We start from the raw sequence: 18,144 nt of genomic DNA, 5'->3' as shown, positions 1-18,144 counted from the left end.
GCAGGAAAGGGCTACATACACACAAATACAAAATAAACACACTGACTGCACACAAAGCCATGCCCATGCTTTGGCTTACAAAATACTCACTGCATAGGGGCACAAATAGGGGTACGTACATAGCACGTTGTTGGTTAAACACACCCAAATACACACACTACACTCTGCAGTACCACACAACCCAGCTTTGGGTTGCAAAAATACACACTACACACCCATCAGTACCCCTTAACCCAGCCCCACAGCACAACTCTGGAGTCGATCAGTAAGGGCAAATACCTTGCCCATACAGGACCCCAGCGACTGAGACCCACAGGAAACATTTTACATTTTAGTAATTTAGCAGACACTCTTATCCAGAGCGACTTACAGTTAGTGAGTGCATACATTATATTTTTCATACTGGCCCCCCATGGGAATCGAACCCACAACCCTGGCGTTGCAAACGCCATGCTCTACCAACTGAGCTACATCCCTGCCGGCCATTCCCTCCCCTACCCTGGACGACGATTTCACCCCATGCTTCCTGAAGCACCTCCCACAAGTTGGATTGGCTTGATGGGCACTTCTTACGTACCATACGGTCAAGCTGCTCCCACAACAGCTCAATAGGGTTGAGATCCGGTGACTGTGCTGGCCACTCTATTATAGACAGAATACCAGCTGACTGCTTCTTCCCTAAATAGTTATTGCATAGTTTGGAGCTGTGCTTTGGGTCATTGTCCTGTTGTAGGAGGAAATTGGCTCCAATCAAGCGCCGTCCACAGGGTATGGCATGGCGTTGCAAAATGGAGTGATAGCCTTCCTTCTTCAAGATCCCTTTTACCCTATACAAATCTCCCACTTTAACACCACCAAAGCACCCCCAGACCATCACATTGCCTCCACCATGCTTGACAGATGGTATCAAGCACTCCTCCAGCATCTTTACATTTAGTTTGCGTCTCACAAATGTTCTTCTTTGTGATCCGAACACCTCAAACTTCAATTAGTCTGTCCATAACACTTTTTTCCAATCTTCCTCTGTCCAGTGTCTGTGTTCTTTTGCCCATCTTAATATTTTCTTTTTATTGGCCAGTCTGAGATATGGCTTTTTCTTTGCAACTCTGCCTAGAAGGTCAGCATCCCGGAGTCGCCTCTTCACTGTTGACGTTGAGACTGGTGTTTTGCAGGTACTATTTAATGAAGCTAGACACTAATGTATTTATCCTCTTGCTCAGTTGTGCACCGGGGCCTCCCACTCCTCTTTCTATTCTGGTTAGAGCCAGTTTGCGCTGTTCTGTGAAGGGAGTAGTACACAGTTTATTGGCAATTTCTCGCATAGAATAGCCTTCATTTCTCAGAACAAGAATAGACTGACGAGTTTCAGAAGAAAATTCTTTGTTTCTGGCCATTTTGAGTCAGTAATCGAACCCACAATTGCTGATGGTCCAGATACTCAACTAGTCTCAAGAAGGCCAGGTTTACTGCTTCTTTAATCAGAAAAACTGTTTTCAGCTGTGCTAACATAATTGCAAAATGGTTTTGTAATGATCAATTAGCCTTTTAAAATGATAAACTTGGATTAGCAAACACAACGTGCCATTGGAACACAGGACTGATGGTTGCTGATAATGGGCCCCTGTACGGCTATGTAGATATTCCATAAAAAAATCAGCCGTTTCCAGCTACAATAGTATTTCCAATATTAACAATGTCTACACATTATTTCTGATCAATTTGATGTTATTTTAATGGACAAGAAAATAGCTTTTCTTTCGAAAACAAGGACATTTCTAAGTGACCCCAAACTTTTGAACGGTAGTGTATGTGTTGCCACCCTAGAAATTGTATAATTTGAAAACGTATTGTCAACATACCTTCAAATACCATCATACAGTCAAAAGTAAAAAAAATATTTTGATATGCTATTTTGGGCATATCGCCCTACTTACTATACACCGCTACACACACACACACACACACACACACACACACACACACACACACACACACACACACACGAGGTGCACATACAAACCCAGACACAGACGTACATACAAGCGCTCGGTCGCACACACACACACACTAGGCGCACACACACAGAGACATTAGACGCGCACACACATTGGAGGTGCCCATACAAACACACACACAGGCATTGAGATGTACATACAAGCGCGCACACACACACCCACTAGGCGTGTACACACACACAGAGAGACATTAGACACACACACAGACGCGCCTACTAACTCACCTGAGTAGTGTGTAGGGTTGACAGAAAAGGCAGGGTCTCATGCAGAGATGAGGAAAAGGTCATGAGGTGGAAGCAGGGGAGGAAGAGGGGAGAGGGGGGAGAGGAGAGGAGAGGGGGGGGGGGGGGGGGGGGGGTCATCCTTAATATCCGGCAAGACCACAGCTGGACTGGGAGGAAATTGGGATTTGAGACCATGCAGAGAAGCAACAGGAGTCATTCCCAACCTATGAGGGAATGTGGGAAGAGAGAGGGGAAAGTAGAGAGGGAGGTGAAAAGGTGGACCTATTCAGTGAGAAGAGGGGGATACTTGATTAGATGAGGCCCTGTGTAGCTCAGTTGGTAGAGCATGGCGCTTGCAACGCCAGGATTGTGGGTTTGATTCCCACGGGGGGCCAGTATGAAAATGTATGCACTCACTAAATGTAAGTCGCTCTGGATAAGAGCGTCTGCTAAATGACTAAAATGTAAAATTAGATGGTGCCCATCTTTCCCATTTGGGATTGAGGCCTGCAGGCTTTGGTAACACTTTAGTAAGCCTGCAGGTATAATGCTTTATAACTTGTTATAAGTATGTATGCATGTCTTTATAAAATCTCATAATAACACTTATAATATTTTAAGTCCCTATGTATCAGCATTTCAAGACTCAAAATGTGTGGTATTTAGTCAGGATCAGTATGAGTAAGAGGGTTGTGTATGGCGTGACAGTACTACAATGCATTATAACTGCATAATACCTGCAGGCTTTAAGTAAATGGTTACCCAGGTTCTCCCAACGAATATAACAGAATCTACACACAACAGATGACTTGTAAGACAGACTCGACCCTTGCAGACCTAGCATATGGCCCTCGTCTTTCAACCTGCAAGTTTTTGATCTCCACAGACAAGACTGTTCCTCCAAATCAACCAATCCCAAGCCCAGGCAGGTGGGAGTGGGCGGGGGCGGGGGGTTACATCGTTGCGGTGAGCTCATTGTTATGGCACTGGAGGCAACCTGTGAGTACTAAATGTCATTACATTTATGTTTTTCACTCTAGGGCTGTTATAGATGGGTTAGCTGACAGACAACGTCACGAAAACGATGCACGCACTTCAAAGGGGTAGAAGCTGTGTGTTATTATGATTCTGGATGGCCAGCTACCAACAATGACAAGAACCTGCCATGTGGTGAATCGAAAGTGGCTTGTTTCAGCTCATTTGATCTTGTTCTTGATACCATGTCTATGCTAATATGGCTACAATTTGCTAGCAAGCTAACCAACAACTGTAACAATGTTTTTGAGAGAGAGTGCTCAGTGTGCAAATGTATGTTTTCAATAAACATTGGAGACGAAATATAGTTGACATGTTATCAACAATCTAAGCCAACCACATCTGTTTTGCCCATAGTTGTGCACACATCAGTTTTGTTGCTAAACAACCAATCCGTCTATAGCCTAGTCGACAGATGTCAGGCAGACCTCCAGTTACTGGCGAGTCAAGAGGGGAAAGTTGGAGCGTGACTTGCACAGGTTTACTACACGTTGGGAGAGGTGAGAATGAATTTCATAAGCTTTGTTGTCTTTGTTGATGTAAAAAAATATAAAAGGATTAGCCAGTGTTTCCCCTAGCTAGATTATTTTCCAGGCAGGGCACCGCAAAGCACCCATAAAATCAACATCCAGGACCTCTTTAACATAACATTTCAATGTCACCAATTTAGGTCAAATTATTTTTAGGTAGAGGGGAACATAGCAAGGCTGGAGTACCCATCTTATCTACACAAAAGTATTCGGAACACTGAATTCTGCAAAGCTCTGGTCAAGTATTAACCCAGCAACAAGTCACATTGGGATTCAATATGAGAACTAGCATTTTAGCTACGAAAGCTTACTCCACTGAATGACATTAGAACTTTGCATGTAGAGTACACTAATAAGTGACAGCCAATAGCATTTCAAATAAAAAAATGACACCAGAGTGGAAAATGCTGCCCTAACAGGAAACATCTGTAGCTTCTGAGAGAAGGTGGCGGCGGTGTATGTGCCATGCCCCGTTCTCCTGACGACGACGACGAAAGAGCAACATCTGTTCCAGCTCGGTTACACAGTGACTCAGAGGAGAGTTCCTGTTTTTCCTAAACGTGTGCCTGGAAAACCAAAGGTGCTACCTAGAGTAAAAAATGACAGTATCTGGAATAATGACTGAATTGATTATTGATTGAATACACTTAATTTCCCCCCTCCTAGCTCTCTTGACAGTTTTCATGCTGTTTCATTCGGGGTCAAATTTGTTATCAAAATGATCAATTGATACCAATGGAAGCCAAACTCTTTCAGGTGGCGGGGGGGACGGGGGGACGACTATATTAGGGGAAACACTGGCACCCTCCAGACCTCCACATTCCAATATCAGGAGCACCACCAAACCAGAGCCAGAGCCAGAGCCATTAACACACAATTTGTCAAACTATCCTCCATGTTGGCACCAAATTCTAATTGGCATGCTTACCTCTTAATTGTGGTGTCAATATGGTCGCCATACACATTCCAAACCTTGGCTCTGGTGGGAGCTAGCCTCCTTATAAACGTGTGCTCCCTCTCTCTCTCTCTGCAGTGCTGACAGCTGCATCATGATGGGTTCCAGTCCAATTCACCAGTAATGACCTCAGATGGATTAAAGGAAGGAATCCACAGGCATATTGGAAGCTTTGCAGCCAATTTTTTCCTGGGACGTTGCTGGGCTGTCTGTGAATGCCTCAAATGCACTTTTCAGGTTAACTGTGGATTTATCCACAAATTATAGACATAAATTGGATTAACAGTCCGGTCTCCCTTGGGAAATAGGTATTCTGACCTTAATGGAACTGCATGGTTAAATAAAGTTGATATAAAAATAGTTAAGGGACCGTCTGTATAAAGGAAGATTACATCATTTCTGGAGCCCAATTGAATGTTTCGGGGTTTTATGTTGAGAATGCTTTCGCTCTCGGTGAACACTTGAGATGCGCTTTTCAGGCTAAGAGTGGATTTATAGGGAAGTTGGCGGCTACTCTTGGATGGAAGCTTCACCACAACCAGTAAACCCATCGAGGCTTGTGTGTCATGTTGAAGCCTAGAAAGATGGTCCATCCATATGAATAAAGATGACATAATTTCTAGTGTCCTACTGAATGTTCTGGGGATTTGTGAAGAGTTCCACAAATATGTGCCATATACAAAGTCATTTAATGAGTAAAATGATGATGCATTTAGAGTTGGAAAACAAAATGGAGAGAGTGCACATGAGATGTAGAGGGAGGTAGAGACAGAGAGATTGATTAGGTAAGGGAGTTTGGTGTGAGTGAAAGAGAGAGAGATGGAAAAAGAGTGTATGAATGAGAGCGGATGGAGAGACTGAACATATTTTAGTATGAGCAGGAAATTATACTTGTCTCTATGTGTGTGAGAGATAGAGAGAGTGTGTGTGTAGCACAGAAAAGTACAGAGAGAACTTTCATTTCTTATTTCTATGAGTGAGAGACAGGGAGAGGGTGTATATGTATGTGTAGGAGAGAAAGTGAGAAAGACAAATAAAGGGAGAGAGAACAGGAAGTAGAGACCAGCTCGTGGGAGGAGAGGAGAGCCACAGGAAACACCCTGTGCTGCGTGGTATTTTATTTTTACGAGTGTCTCTCTCTCTGGGAGGCTGCATGGCTAAGCCCTGGATTTGGGATCAACGCCCGCCACTCCCAAATCTCCCTCCCCACATCACATCTCCTCCCCACCCATCCCACCACACTCCCCCTCCCCACCTCAGCCACACTTACCCTTTCCTCATCCTCCTCCCCACCCTACTACACTCCCCCCGTCTTCCTCGTCTTCCCCACCCTACTCTTCTTTGCACCACACACAGGAAAACAAGCTTTCAGCACATTTCCACCACAAAACCCAGACCGAGCCTCAGTCTTTACAGACAGGTCACATTTCCTGGGTCGCGATCACTACCAGAGGCCCAGGCTTCAGAGGCCTCCAGTCATTAACCTTGTCCGACCCAGAGTTTCTCCATCCCTCCGTCAATCCCCAAATCGAGCCTCAATCCTAGCCCAACAAACAGCTCCAGTCACAGAGGCCCAAGCTTACCTTCTTCTTCCAGGCATCTCCAGAGTCCTGGAGCTGGTTGAAACGGTCAGCCAGGGACTTCTGCACCAGATCCTTGGGCTTCTTCAGCTTGGCCTTCCACTCCTCCTCGCCACTGTTCAACTCAGCCAACCTGGGAGAAGGAGAGGAGGTCAGTAAATGTAGGCCTTACTAGCCAAGACAGTCACATGTAATTTATAGGCTATATTTCAAACAGAGTAACACACAAAGTGTGAAAGACTCCATCTGAATTGTAAGTATACATATTGTATTTATACAATATCATAGAATATGCATTTTACAGTATGTTTATACAAAAGACACTGTAGGTAGGTGTGCTCTAAATGTCTACGTATGAAGTGCGCAGACCTGTATCAGTCATTTGTTTTATGATAGGTAGGCGATGTCTACAAAATGAACACGTATGTGAGTGTCTGCGTGTGTGCGTGCATGCATTTAAACTTCCCCTACTGTACCTCTCTTTCAGGGATGACCCCACACTGCTGTCCAGACTGCTATCCACATCCTGATCTTCTCCATCTTCCGTGTCCACCGACGACATCTTCTCCATCTCTTCCTCCCCCAGGCTCTCGTCTGGAGAGGGGGTCCGGCTCTGGAGGTCCTCCCCTGAACTACTGCTACCACCACGCCCATTGCCCCTCTGCATCCGGGGGGTACTGAAACACCCTCCGTCAGGGCTATCGTCCACTATCGTCTCATCTTCCTGTAATAATAACAATCATTATTGATTGGGCTGATCTCTCGTTAAACCATCAACACAAGCTAAAATCACCCGCACAGCTGATCTTAATTGCAACCATCATCAGTCACCGGTTTACCGCGCCATAAAGTGAATGTCGGGGTTATCTTTTAGTCCTGATTGCAACCAACTTTTCCAAGACGATTTCGCCCTCTGGTGGGTATTATCATCGGAACAATTTGATCTTGCAATTTTAACTGACTAAGGGCGATTTATCAATTCCAGATGCTCATAGTGGGAAACTAGTGTGGAGACTATATTACATAGGGCCAATTTCCCAGGCACAGATTGAGCCCAGTCCTAGACTAAAACGCATGTTCAATGGAAATTATATAGAGATGTATATAAATTCAGATACTCAAACTGTTTTACATAATAAGAGGTAAGAAAACACACCTCATCCTCCTCTTCTTCCACCTCCTCTTTCTCCTCCTCCTCTTCCTCGTCGCTCTCGGGGTGGCTCAGGGTGACGCTGGTTTGTCGGACCACCCCGGTGGTGGGGGTGCTTTCAGGGGCCCCTCCCTCGCTGTAGTCTGACTCGACACTAGTGGAACGACTCTTTTTGAGGATACCCTTAATGCTGCTGCGGGCGCCCGAGTCTTGGCGCTGCAGCAAGACAGGCTGGGAGGGTGTAGGGGAATTGTCTTCTTCATCCTTGCTTGTGGGGTATGGTGTTTGGTCGGAGAGGGGTTGTGGGGAACTGAAAGACAAGAGCTGGATGGGGGGAGGAAGAAGGGAAAAGGGAATTATCGAATTATGATTAAGAAAACTTAACTGGATTTATAACATCTAGAGTGAGCAATGGTAAGCTAAATAAATGAGAAACAGATTTTTTACATGATTTTATTGTAAAAACAATTGTCAAGGGCCTCCCGAGTGGCGCAGCGGTCTAAGGCACTGCATCGCAGTGCTAGAGGCGTCACTACAGACCCGGGTTTGATCCCGGGCTGTATCACAACCGGCCGTGATCAGGAGTCCCATAGGGCGGTGCACAATTGGCCCAGCGTCGTCCGGGTTAGGGGAGGGTTTACTTGGCTCATCCCGCTCTAGCGACTCCTTGTGGAGGGCCGGGCGCCTGCAGGCTGACCTCGGTTTTCAGTTGAACAGTGTTTCCTCCGACACATTGGTGCAGCTGGCTTCCGGGTTAAGCGGGCGGGTATTGAGAAGTGCGGTTTGACGGGTCATGTTTCGGAGGACGCATGACCCGACCTTCGCCTCCCGCGTGCGTTGGGGAGTTGCAGCAATGAAACAAGATAGAAATTGGGGGGAGATTATTATTTATTTGTTTAAATATACATTGTCAAGGATCAACACAAAATACTCTGTCAAAGTGGAAGAAAAATTTGAACTTGTATTTTATTTTATTGAAAATAAAATACTAATATATTTTTGATTCGATAATTATTCAAGCCCCTGAGTCAATCCATGTTAGTTTGGCAGCGCTTACAGCTGTCAGTCTTTCTGGGTAAGTCTCTTAGAGCTTTGCACACCTGGACTGAAAAAATATTTGCCCATTATTCTTTTTAAATTTCCTCAAGCTCTGTCAAGTTGGTTGTTGCCTTAGATTTTTAAGCCAATTTACAGTACCAGTCAAAAGTTTGGACACACCTACTCATTCAAGGGTTTTTCTTTATTTTTACTATTTTCTACATTGTAGAATAATAGCGAAGACATCAAAACTATGAAATAACACATATGGAATCATGTAGTAACCCCAAAAAAAAGTGTTAAACAAATCAAAATATATTTTAGATTCTTCAAAGTAGCCACCCTTTGCCTTGATGACACTCTTGGCATTCTCTCAACCAGCTTCATGGGGTAGTCATGAAATTGGGGGGAGGGACTGGTGCACTTCAAAAAATAGATGGCATCATGAGGAAGGAAAATTATGTGGATATATTGAAGCAACATCTCAAGACATCAGTCAGGAAGTTAAGGCTTGGTCGCAAATGGGTCTTCCAAATGGACAATGACCCCAAGCATACTTCCAAAGTTGTGGCAAAATGGCTTAAGGCCAACAAAGTCAAGGTATTGGAGTGGCCATCACAAGCCCTGACCTCAATCCTATAGAACATTAGTGGGCAGAACTGTAAAAGTGTGTGCGAGCAAGGAGGCCTACAATCAAGGAGGAATGGGCCAAAATTCACCCAACTTATTGTGGGAAGCTTGTGGAAGACTACCCGAAACGTTTGACCCAAGTTAAACAATTTAAAGGCAATGCTATCAAATACTAATTGAGTGTATGTAAACTTCTGACCCACTGGGAATGTGATGAAAGAAATAAAAGCTGAAATAAATCATTCTCTCTACTATTAGTCTGACATTTCACATTCTTAAAATAAAGTGGTGATCCTAACTGACCTAAGACAGGGAATTTTGACAAACGTCCTGCACGGTGTTGGGCTGTAAGCACAACCCCCACCTGTGGACGTCGGGCCCTCATACCACCCTCATGGAGTCTGTTTCTGACCGTTTGAGCAGACACATGCACATTTGTGGCCTGCTTGAGGTCATTTTGCAGGGCTCTGGCAGTGCTCCTCCTGCTCCTCCTTGCACAAAGGCGGAGGTAGCAGTCCTGCTGCTGGGTTATTGCCCTCCTACGGCCTCCTCCATGTCTCATGATGTACTGGCCTGTCTCCTGGTAGCGCCTCCATGCTCTGGACACTACGCTGACAGACACAGCAAACCTTCTTGCCACAGCTCGCATTGATGTGCCATCCTGGATGAGCTGCACTACCTGAGCCACTTGTGTGGGTTGTAGAGTCCGTCTCATGTTACCACTAGAGTGAAAGCACCGCCAGCATTCAAAAGTTACCAAAACATCAGCCAGGAAGCATAGGAACTGAGAAGTGGTCTGTGGTCACCACCTGCAAAACCAGTCCTTTATTGGGGGTGTCTTGCTAACTGCCTATAATTTCCACCTGTTGTCTTTACCATTTGCACAACAGCATGTGAAATTTATTGTCAATCAGTGTTGCTTCCTAAGTGGACAGTTTGATTTCACAGAAGTGTGATTGACTTGGAGTTACATTGTGTTGTTTAAGTGTTCCCTTTATTTATATATATATATATATATATACAGTGGGGAGAACAAGTATATGATACACTGCCGATTTTGCAGGTTTTCCTACTTACAAAGCATGTAGAGGTCTGTAATTTTTATCATAGGTACACTTCAACTGTGAGAGACGGAATCTAAAACAAAAATCCAGAAAATCACATTGTATGATTTTTAAGTAATTAATTTGCATTTTATTGCATGACATAATTATTTGATCACCTACCAACCAGTAAGAATTCCGGCTCTCACAGACCTGTTAGTTTTTCTTTAAAAAGCCCTCCTGTTCTCCACTCATTACCTGTATTAACTGCACCTGTTTGAACTCGTTACCTGTATAAAAGACACCTGTTCACACACTCAATCAAACAGACTCCAACCTCTCCACAATGGCCAAGACCAGAGAGCTGTGTAAGGACATCAGGGATAAAATTGTAGACCTGCACAAGGCTGGGATAGGCTACAGGACAGCTTGGTGAGAAGGCAACAACTGTTGGCGCAATTATTAGAAAATGGAAGAAGTTCAAGATGACGGTCAATCACCCTCGGTCTGGGGCTCCATGCAAGATCTCACCTCGTGGGGCATCAATGATCATGAGGAAGGTGAGGGATCAGCCAAGAACAACACGGCAGGACCTGGTCAATGACCTGAAGAGAGCTGGGACCACAGTCTCAAAGAAAACCATTAGTAACACACTACGCCGTCATGGATTAAAATCCTGCAGCGCACGCAAGGTCCCCCTGCTCAAGCTAGCGCATGTCCAGGCCCATCTGAAGTTTGCCAATGACCATCTGGATGATCCAGAGGAGGAATGGGAGAAGGTCATGTGGTCTGATGAGACAAAAATAGAGCTTTTTGGTCTAAACTCCACTCGCCGTGTTTGGAGGAAGAAGAAGGATGAGTACAACCCCAATAACACCATCCCAACCGTGAAGCATGGAGGTGGAAACATCATTCTTTGGGGATGCTCTTCTGCAAAGGGGACAGGATGACTGCACCGTATTGAGGGGAGGATGGATGGGGCCATGTATCGCGAGATCTTGGCCAACAACCTCCTTCCCTCAGTAAGAGCATTGAAGATGGGTCGTGGCTGGGTCTTCCAGCATGACAACGACCCGAAACACACAGCCAGGGCAACTAAGGAGTGGCTCCGTAAGAAGCATTTCAAGGTCTTGGAGTGGCCTAGCCAGTCTCCAGACCTGAACCCAATAGAAAATCTTTGGAGGGAGCTGAAAGTCTGTATTGCCCAGCGACAGCCCCGAAACCTGAAGGATATGGAGAAGGTCTGTATGGAGGAGTGGGGCAAAATCCCTGTTGCAGTGTGTGCAAACCTGGTCAAGACCTACAGGAAACGTATGATCTCTGTAATTGCAAACAAAGGTTTCTGTACCAAATACAGTGGGGGAAAAAAGTACTGTATTTACCGCACTATAAGGCGCACCGGAGTATAAGCCGCAGCAGCTAAATTGAAAATATGTACCTATATAAGCCGCACTGGACTATAAGCCGCAGGTGTTTTAATGTTTAATTACCATATGTAAGGGTTCGTGCACAGAGGGGATTGTCGGGAAAGATATGGCTGCTTGAGGAAGCTCCCATTTATTAACATTTCAACAAACAAGTTGCATATTTGCATAACGTATTCAAGTGTTACCATTTAGTGCAATAGTAGCTACAGAACATATACTGTGCTGTGTAAACTGTACTGTATCACATAGCGTTTCAGACACACAAACTTTTCAACTTTCAAACTTAAACGGTGCGCTCCCAGCGCACATACCGGCAGTGATCTACAGCAGTGGTTTTCAACCAGTGGTCCTTGAGGGAGTGCTAGGGGTTCCCCAGCAAAATTAGTTAATAGCGTCACAATCATTTAACCACTTAACTTTGGTTATTTTTGAAAAACCTTGAAAAAGTGTGCACATCTTTGAATATTTATCTACATTATAGCCTACAGTAGTACCATACCAAAAAACAAAGCTTACAGCGCTTGACGAGGCAATATCAATGGCTAAATTAAATGTGTTTTTTTAAAGTGCAAAATAAAGTGCCTGTAACACGACAGTAAGCGCGTAAGCCTAAAGTTGCAGCAACACGGCTGCTTAAAATATACGGTAATCAGCCTACCAGAAAAGTCATTAATCCTCGTCTTCATCTTTTAGGCTAAGGTGCAGTACACGGCTGTAACCAGAAAAGTCAAGTCATTAATCCTCATCTCCGTCTTCTTCCTGCGTACTAAAACCACCAAAGTCCTCATCTTCAGTGTCGGAAACGAACAGGCTCAGGGTGGCTTCGTCAGCCACTCTCCTCTCTCCTTCGTTGTCGCTCTCAAAACCAACAAACTCCTCTTCGTCACTGTCGGAATCGAACAGCCTCTGAAGGGCCTCAGCTGTGGCGGCGTCCTCCTCTTCATCACGCAGCAGTCCAGCCTTTCGGAACCCGTTAATGATCGTGGATGTTTTGACACTCCTCCACGCTATCAGGATCCACTCGCAAACTTGAGCGAAAGTTGCTTTTCGCATGCGACCAGTTTTGGTGAATGATTTATCGCCGCTAGTCATCCACGCCTCCCACTGAACGCGTAGTGCCACTTTGAACGCACGATTGACACTGATGTCGAGTGGCTGCAGATGCTTCGTTGTGCCCCAGGAATCACAGCTGGAATCGAGTTTGTGCTCTTGATGGCTGCTTTCACATAATCCGTTATATGGGCCCTCATGCTGTCCAAAACGAGCAAAGTTTTTTTTGGCGAAAGAATCCTCCAGGGCGCTTGACATAGCACTCATTCAGCCACTCATTCATTACGCTTTCCATCATCCACCCTTTCTTGTTGACTTTAAAGGAGATGCCATTCAGGATCTTTTCTTTTGGCATTGTAATCCGCTTAAAAATCACCATTGGCGGAAGCTTTAATCCAGATGCTGTGCAGCCAAGAACACAAGTGAAATTCGTTCTCTCGTGGCCAGTGGTTCTCAACGTGATGGACGATTCACCTTTCTTGTTAACAGTCCTAGTGAGAGGCAGGTCAAACGTCAAAAGCACTTCATCCATATTTATGATCTGGTCCGGTCCGATGGAATATTCCTCTATCTTTCTTTGTGTGAATTCGCCGAAGTTTGTTATTTTTTCCTGGTAGTCGGGAGGGAGTTGCTGACACACAGTCGTCCGCGCCCTGATGGACAGTCCCTTTCGAAAATTTTCAATTTTCATTTCGGTGGCGACTGTTTCAGCTTTCAGTCGGATCTGCACGGTGGAAACACCTCGGCCGTCTGCTCTCTGTGTGTTCACCCAATCTTCAAGAAAGTCTTCAAGTTCGGGCCATCTGCTTTTATTACCTCTGAAAGCTTTTTTTGACTTTTTGCATTGAGACAGTTCTTCCCGCTGGCGTCTCCAACATCTCACCATTGACCCATTGATGCCAAGGCTACGTGCAGCAGCTCTATTTCCTCCTTTTACAGCCAGATTGACTGCCTTTAACTTAAAAGCTGCATCATATGCATTTCTACGTTTGTTTTCCATAATGAGGGTTTGTGCATGAAAACTTCCTTTGCACAAACTGTCTCGCTCTCGTAATGTCTGTCTGTCTTGCTCTCGTTCTGTCTCTCGTTCTGTCTCTCGTACCACTCTCTGTTCCACTTTTACTTTTGCGCGCTACCTGTCTCACTCTTTTCCGGCCTCCAGCTTTTCCTGCTGGAGCCCGCCGCTTAAAGGTGGGGGGCGCGGACCGGTCAAAGAGCCCATAGAGTTAAAGTTGGTGGTCTGTAACCTGTAAAATCCATAGATTTAGGAGGTCTTCTAGTGGCCGTTAGCTGTAAAAATCCATAGATTAGCTGCACCGTTATATAAGCCGCAGGGTCGAAAAATTGGGAAAAAGGCGAGGTTTATAGTCCGAAAATTACGGTATTTAGTCAGCCACCAATTGTGCAAGTTCTCCCACTTAAAAAGATGAGAGAGGCCTGTAATTTTCATCATAGGTACACGTCAACTATGACAGACAAAAAGAGAAAAAAAATCCAGAAAATCACATTGTAGGATTTTTTATGAATTTATTTGCAAATTATGGTGGAAAATAAGTATTTGGTCAATAACAAAAGTTTCTCAATACTTTGTTATATACCCTTTGTTGGCAATGACACAGGTCAAACATTTTCTGTAAGTCTTCACAAGGTTTTCACACACTGTTGCTGGTATTTTGGCCCATTCCTCCATGCAGATCTCCTCTAGAGCAGTGATGTTTTGGGGCTGTCGCTGGGCAACACGGACTTTCAACTCCCTCCAAAGATTTTCTATGGGGTTGAGATCTGGAGACTGGCTAGGCCACTCCAGGACCTTCAAATGCTTCTTACGAAGCCACTCCTTCGTTGCCCGGGCGGTGTGTTTGGGATCATTGTCATGCTGAAAGACCCAGCCACGTTTCATCTTCAATGCCCTTGCTGATGGAAGGAGGTATTCACTCAAAATCTCACGATACATGGCCCCATTCATTCTTTCCTTTACACGGATCAGTCGTCCTGGTCCCTTTGCAGAAAAACAGCCCCAAAGCATGATGTTTCGTAAGGCTTCGTAAGAAGCATTTCAAGGTCCTGGAGTGGCCTAGCCAGTCTCCAGATCTCAACCCCATAGAAAATCTTTGGAGGGAGTTGAAAGTCCGTGTTGCCCAGCGACAGCGCCAAAACATCACTGCTCTAGAGGAGATCTTCATGGAGGAATGGGCCAAAATACCAGCAACAGTGTGTGAAAACCTTGTGAAGACTTACAGAAAACGTTTGACCTGTGTCATTGCCAACAAAGGGTATATAACAAAGTATTGAGAAACTTCTGTTATTGACCAAATACTTATTTTCCACCATAATCTGCAAATAAATTCATAAAAAATCCTACAATGTGATTTTCTTTTCTAATTTTGTCTGTCATAGTTGACGTGTACCTATGATGAAAACTACAGGCCTCTCTCATCTTTTTAAGTGGGATAACTTGCACAATTGGTGGCTGACTAAATATTTTTTTCCCACTGTGTGTGTGTGTATATATATATATATATATATATATATATATATATATATATATATATATATATATATATATACACACACACACACACACACACACACACACACACACACACACACACACACACACACACACACACACACACACACAAAAGTAAGTATGGAGTTCACATGACTGGGGAGGCAGGCCCACCCACTCGAGAGCCAGGCCCAGACAATCAGAATGAGTTTTTCGCCACAAAAGGGCTTTATTAGAGAGAAATACTCCTTTAGTATTGTTTTCTTTAGTATAATAGCTACTATTCTTTAATATGTATCACTTAGCTTTGGCAACACTGACCTTGTCCTTCATGCCATTAAAGCATTTTGAATTTGACAGAGAGAGAGAGGAATGGGATGAGGAAAAGGAAGTGAAGAAAGGAGGTGGAGAGAAATAAGGACAGAGGGAATAGAGGATAGGAGTAGAAGGTAGAAATGAACGAGAAATTGAAAGAATTTGAGCAGTTGATGCATGTTGTTGCTAAATGTTTCTGAATTGCAACACTGATAAAGGTTATTTACAGTGTGACGTTTTTCATCCCATCTTCAAAAGCAGACTCCATTGCTAATAGGCCTACCCTGGCCTGTACCTACCACCCACAATACGTGTATTTTCAGCATGAACATGCATGATCCATCTTTGTAACACACAAATCAATCCTCACGCATACCCTACAGATTGATTAAGAACATACTCATCCGATTGTAACATCCTCATGCATACACCAATACACTCCTCTTATAATAGAACAGACTATCACCCTCATTTTTAACAGACTCACCCTCTTCACCTCAAACTCAGTGACCGGTTGTGTGTGGGAGCGCTCCCCCTTCGACCTGCGCTTGTCTGTAGTCTCCTGCATCTCTGAGCCCTTAGACTCTTCCTCCTTGGGAGGGCTGCAGAAAAAGACAGAGTGAGAGACAAAGGAAGAGAGCGAGACAGAGTGAGAGACAAAGGAAGAGAGCGAGCGAGAGATCGAGAAATAAATAGGGAGAGAATGAGTAGGGAGAGGGACAATGATGGACAGAAAAAATACAATTGAGGATGGCATTGATACAGGTAGGCTACCAGCACTTTTATTACTGCCACCAACTATCTCCTTTATTATGACACCTTGGCTGGCTGGCTGTCATTTGTGTTTATCATGGGCACTAAATGTATCTTGACTTCTGATTTGATAGTGGCACTGGCCTCATTCAGGGCTTCTGATAAAATAATTTGTGTAAAATAAAATCAGTGAGTGCGTTTGTGTTGTCCACAATTCCAACGTATATTCATTAAAATGTGTATTCAATTAAATGAAAACCCTTTTTTAAAATAACTCCTAGCACCATAAATGTGGGTAGAACACTTAAAAAGTGTCCCATGCCTATAAACTGAAAGTGAATGCAACAAGGTTATGTGTGGAATTTATAAAGGAATGAATATTGACACAGACACAAATTCATGACAGTTATAATATTAGTGGCTGGTCTCAGAATGAAACTGAAGACAATCAGTTGAACGGGTCAAATTCCATTAGGGTAGGGGGAGGGTACGCGTTGACATACCACCCACTCCTTATCTACCACACACACACACACACACACACACACACACACACACACACACTAGGTGGACATGACACAGTGGTAGACACCTGCAACCAGACAATACTAGAGCTGATTATACAGAAACACCATGCATGCACCACTGTTATTATAGTTTGGGTTTTTACATACATTTTTATTTCTATTAGTTAAGAATTTTATTTGACATTCAGTTTATTTTAAGTTAGTTTTCAGATCCACTTTACACATTTTTTAATTTATTTAAAGTATTATATTATATTACTTAGTTTCAGTTTTAGTGTTAAGGACAGAAAGAAGCCTATGCGTGGGAGGCTAGGAGCCATTTACAGTGAGGGAAAAAAGTATTTGATCCCCTGCTGATTTTGTACGTTTGCCCACTGACAAAGACATGATCAGTCTATAATTTAAATGGTAGGTTTATTTGAACAGTGACAGACAGAATAACAACAACAAAAATCCAGAAAAACGTATGTCGAAAATGTTATAAATTGATTTGCATTTTAATGAGGGAAATACAGTGGGGAAAAAAGTATTTAGTCAGCCACCAATTGTGCAAGTTCTCCCACTTAAAAAGATGAGAGAGGCCTGTAATTTTCATCATAGGTACACGTCAACTATGACAGACAAATTGAGATTTTTTTTCTCCAGAAAATCACATTGTAGGATTTTTAATGAATTTATTTGCAAATTATGGTGGAAAATAAGTATTTGGTCACCTACAAACAAGCAAGATTTCTGGCTCTCACAGAACTGTAACTTCTTCTTTAAGAGGCTCCTCTGTCCTCCACTCATTACCTGTATTAATGGCACCTGTTTGAACTTGTTATCAGTATAAAAGACACCTGTCCACAACCTCTAACAGTCACCCTCCAAACTCCACTATGGCCAAGACCCAAAGAGCTGTCAAAGGACACCAGAAACAAAATTGTAGACCTGCACCAGGCTGGGTAGACTGAATCTGCAATAGGTAAGCAGCTTGATTTGAAGAAATCAACTGTGGGAGCAATTATTAGGAAATGGAAGACATACAAGACCACTGATAATCTCCCTCGATCTGGGGCTCCACGCAAGATCTCACCCCGTGGGATCAAAATGATCACAAGAACGGTGAGCAAAAATCCCAGAACCACACGGGGGGACCTAGTGAATGACCTGCAGAGAGCTAGGACCAAAGTAACAAAGCCTACCATCAGTAACACACTACGCCGCCAGGGACTCAAATCCTGCAGTGCATAGACGTGTCCCCCTGCTTAAGCCAGTACATGTCCAGGCCCGTCTGAAGTTTGCTAGAGTGCATTTGGATGATCCAGAAGAGGATTGAGAGAATGTCATATGGTCAGATGAAACCAAAATATAACTTTTTGGT

At 44.0% G+C, this 18,144-nt stretch overlaps 1 protein-coding gene across 2 annotated transcripts in view; it reads right to left on the bottom strand.

Moving 5' to 3' along the window:
* The window catches only part of svild (supervillin d), a 150,090-nt gene that overhangs the window by 57,856 nt on the left and 74,090 nt on the right, over positions 1-18,144 (bottom strand). For both annotated transcript variants that reach the window (XM_084165650.1, XM_084165649.1), the window contains 4 exons: positions 15,989-16,103; positions 7,496-7,813; positions 6,816-7,063; positions 6,343-6,472 (listed from right to left, as the gene is read on the bottom strand). In XM_084165650.1, coding sequence (XP_084021776.1) covers positions 6,343-6,472; positions 6,816-7,063; positions 7,496-7,813; positions 15,989-16,103 — 811 coding nt within the window. The remainder of the gene's footprint in view (positions 1-6,342; positions 6,473-6,815; positions 7,064-7,495; positions 7,814-15,988; positions 16,104-18,144) is intronic.

Source organism: Coregonus lavaretus (genome assembly GCF_964263955.1).
Source record: "Coregonus lavaretus genome assembly, chromosome: 1".
NCBI classification, from domain to species: domain Eukaryota; kingdom Metazoa; phylum Chordata; class Actinopteri; order Salmoniformes; family Salmonidae; genus Coregonus; species Coregonus lavaretus.
This window is presented reverse-complemented; position numbering and strand designations above follow the sequence as displayed.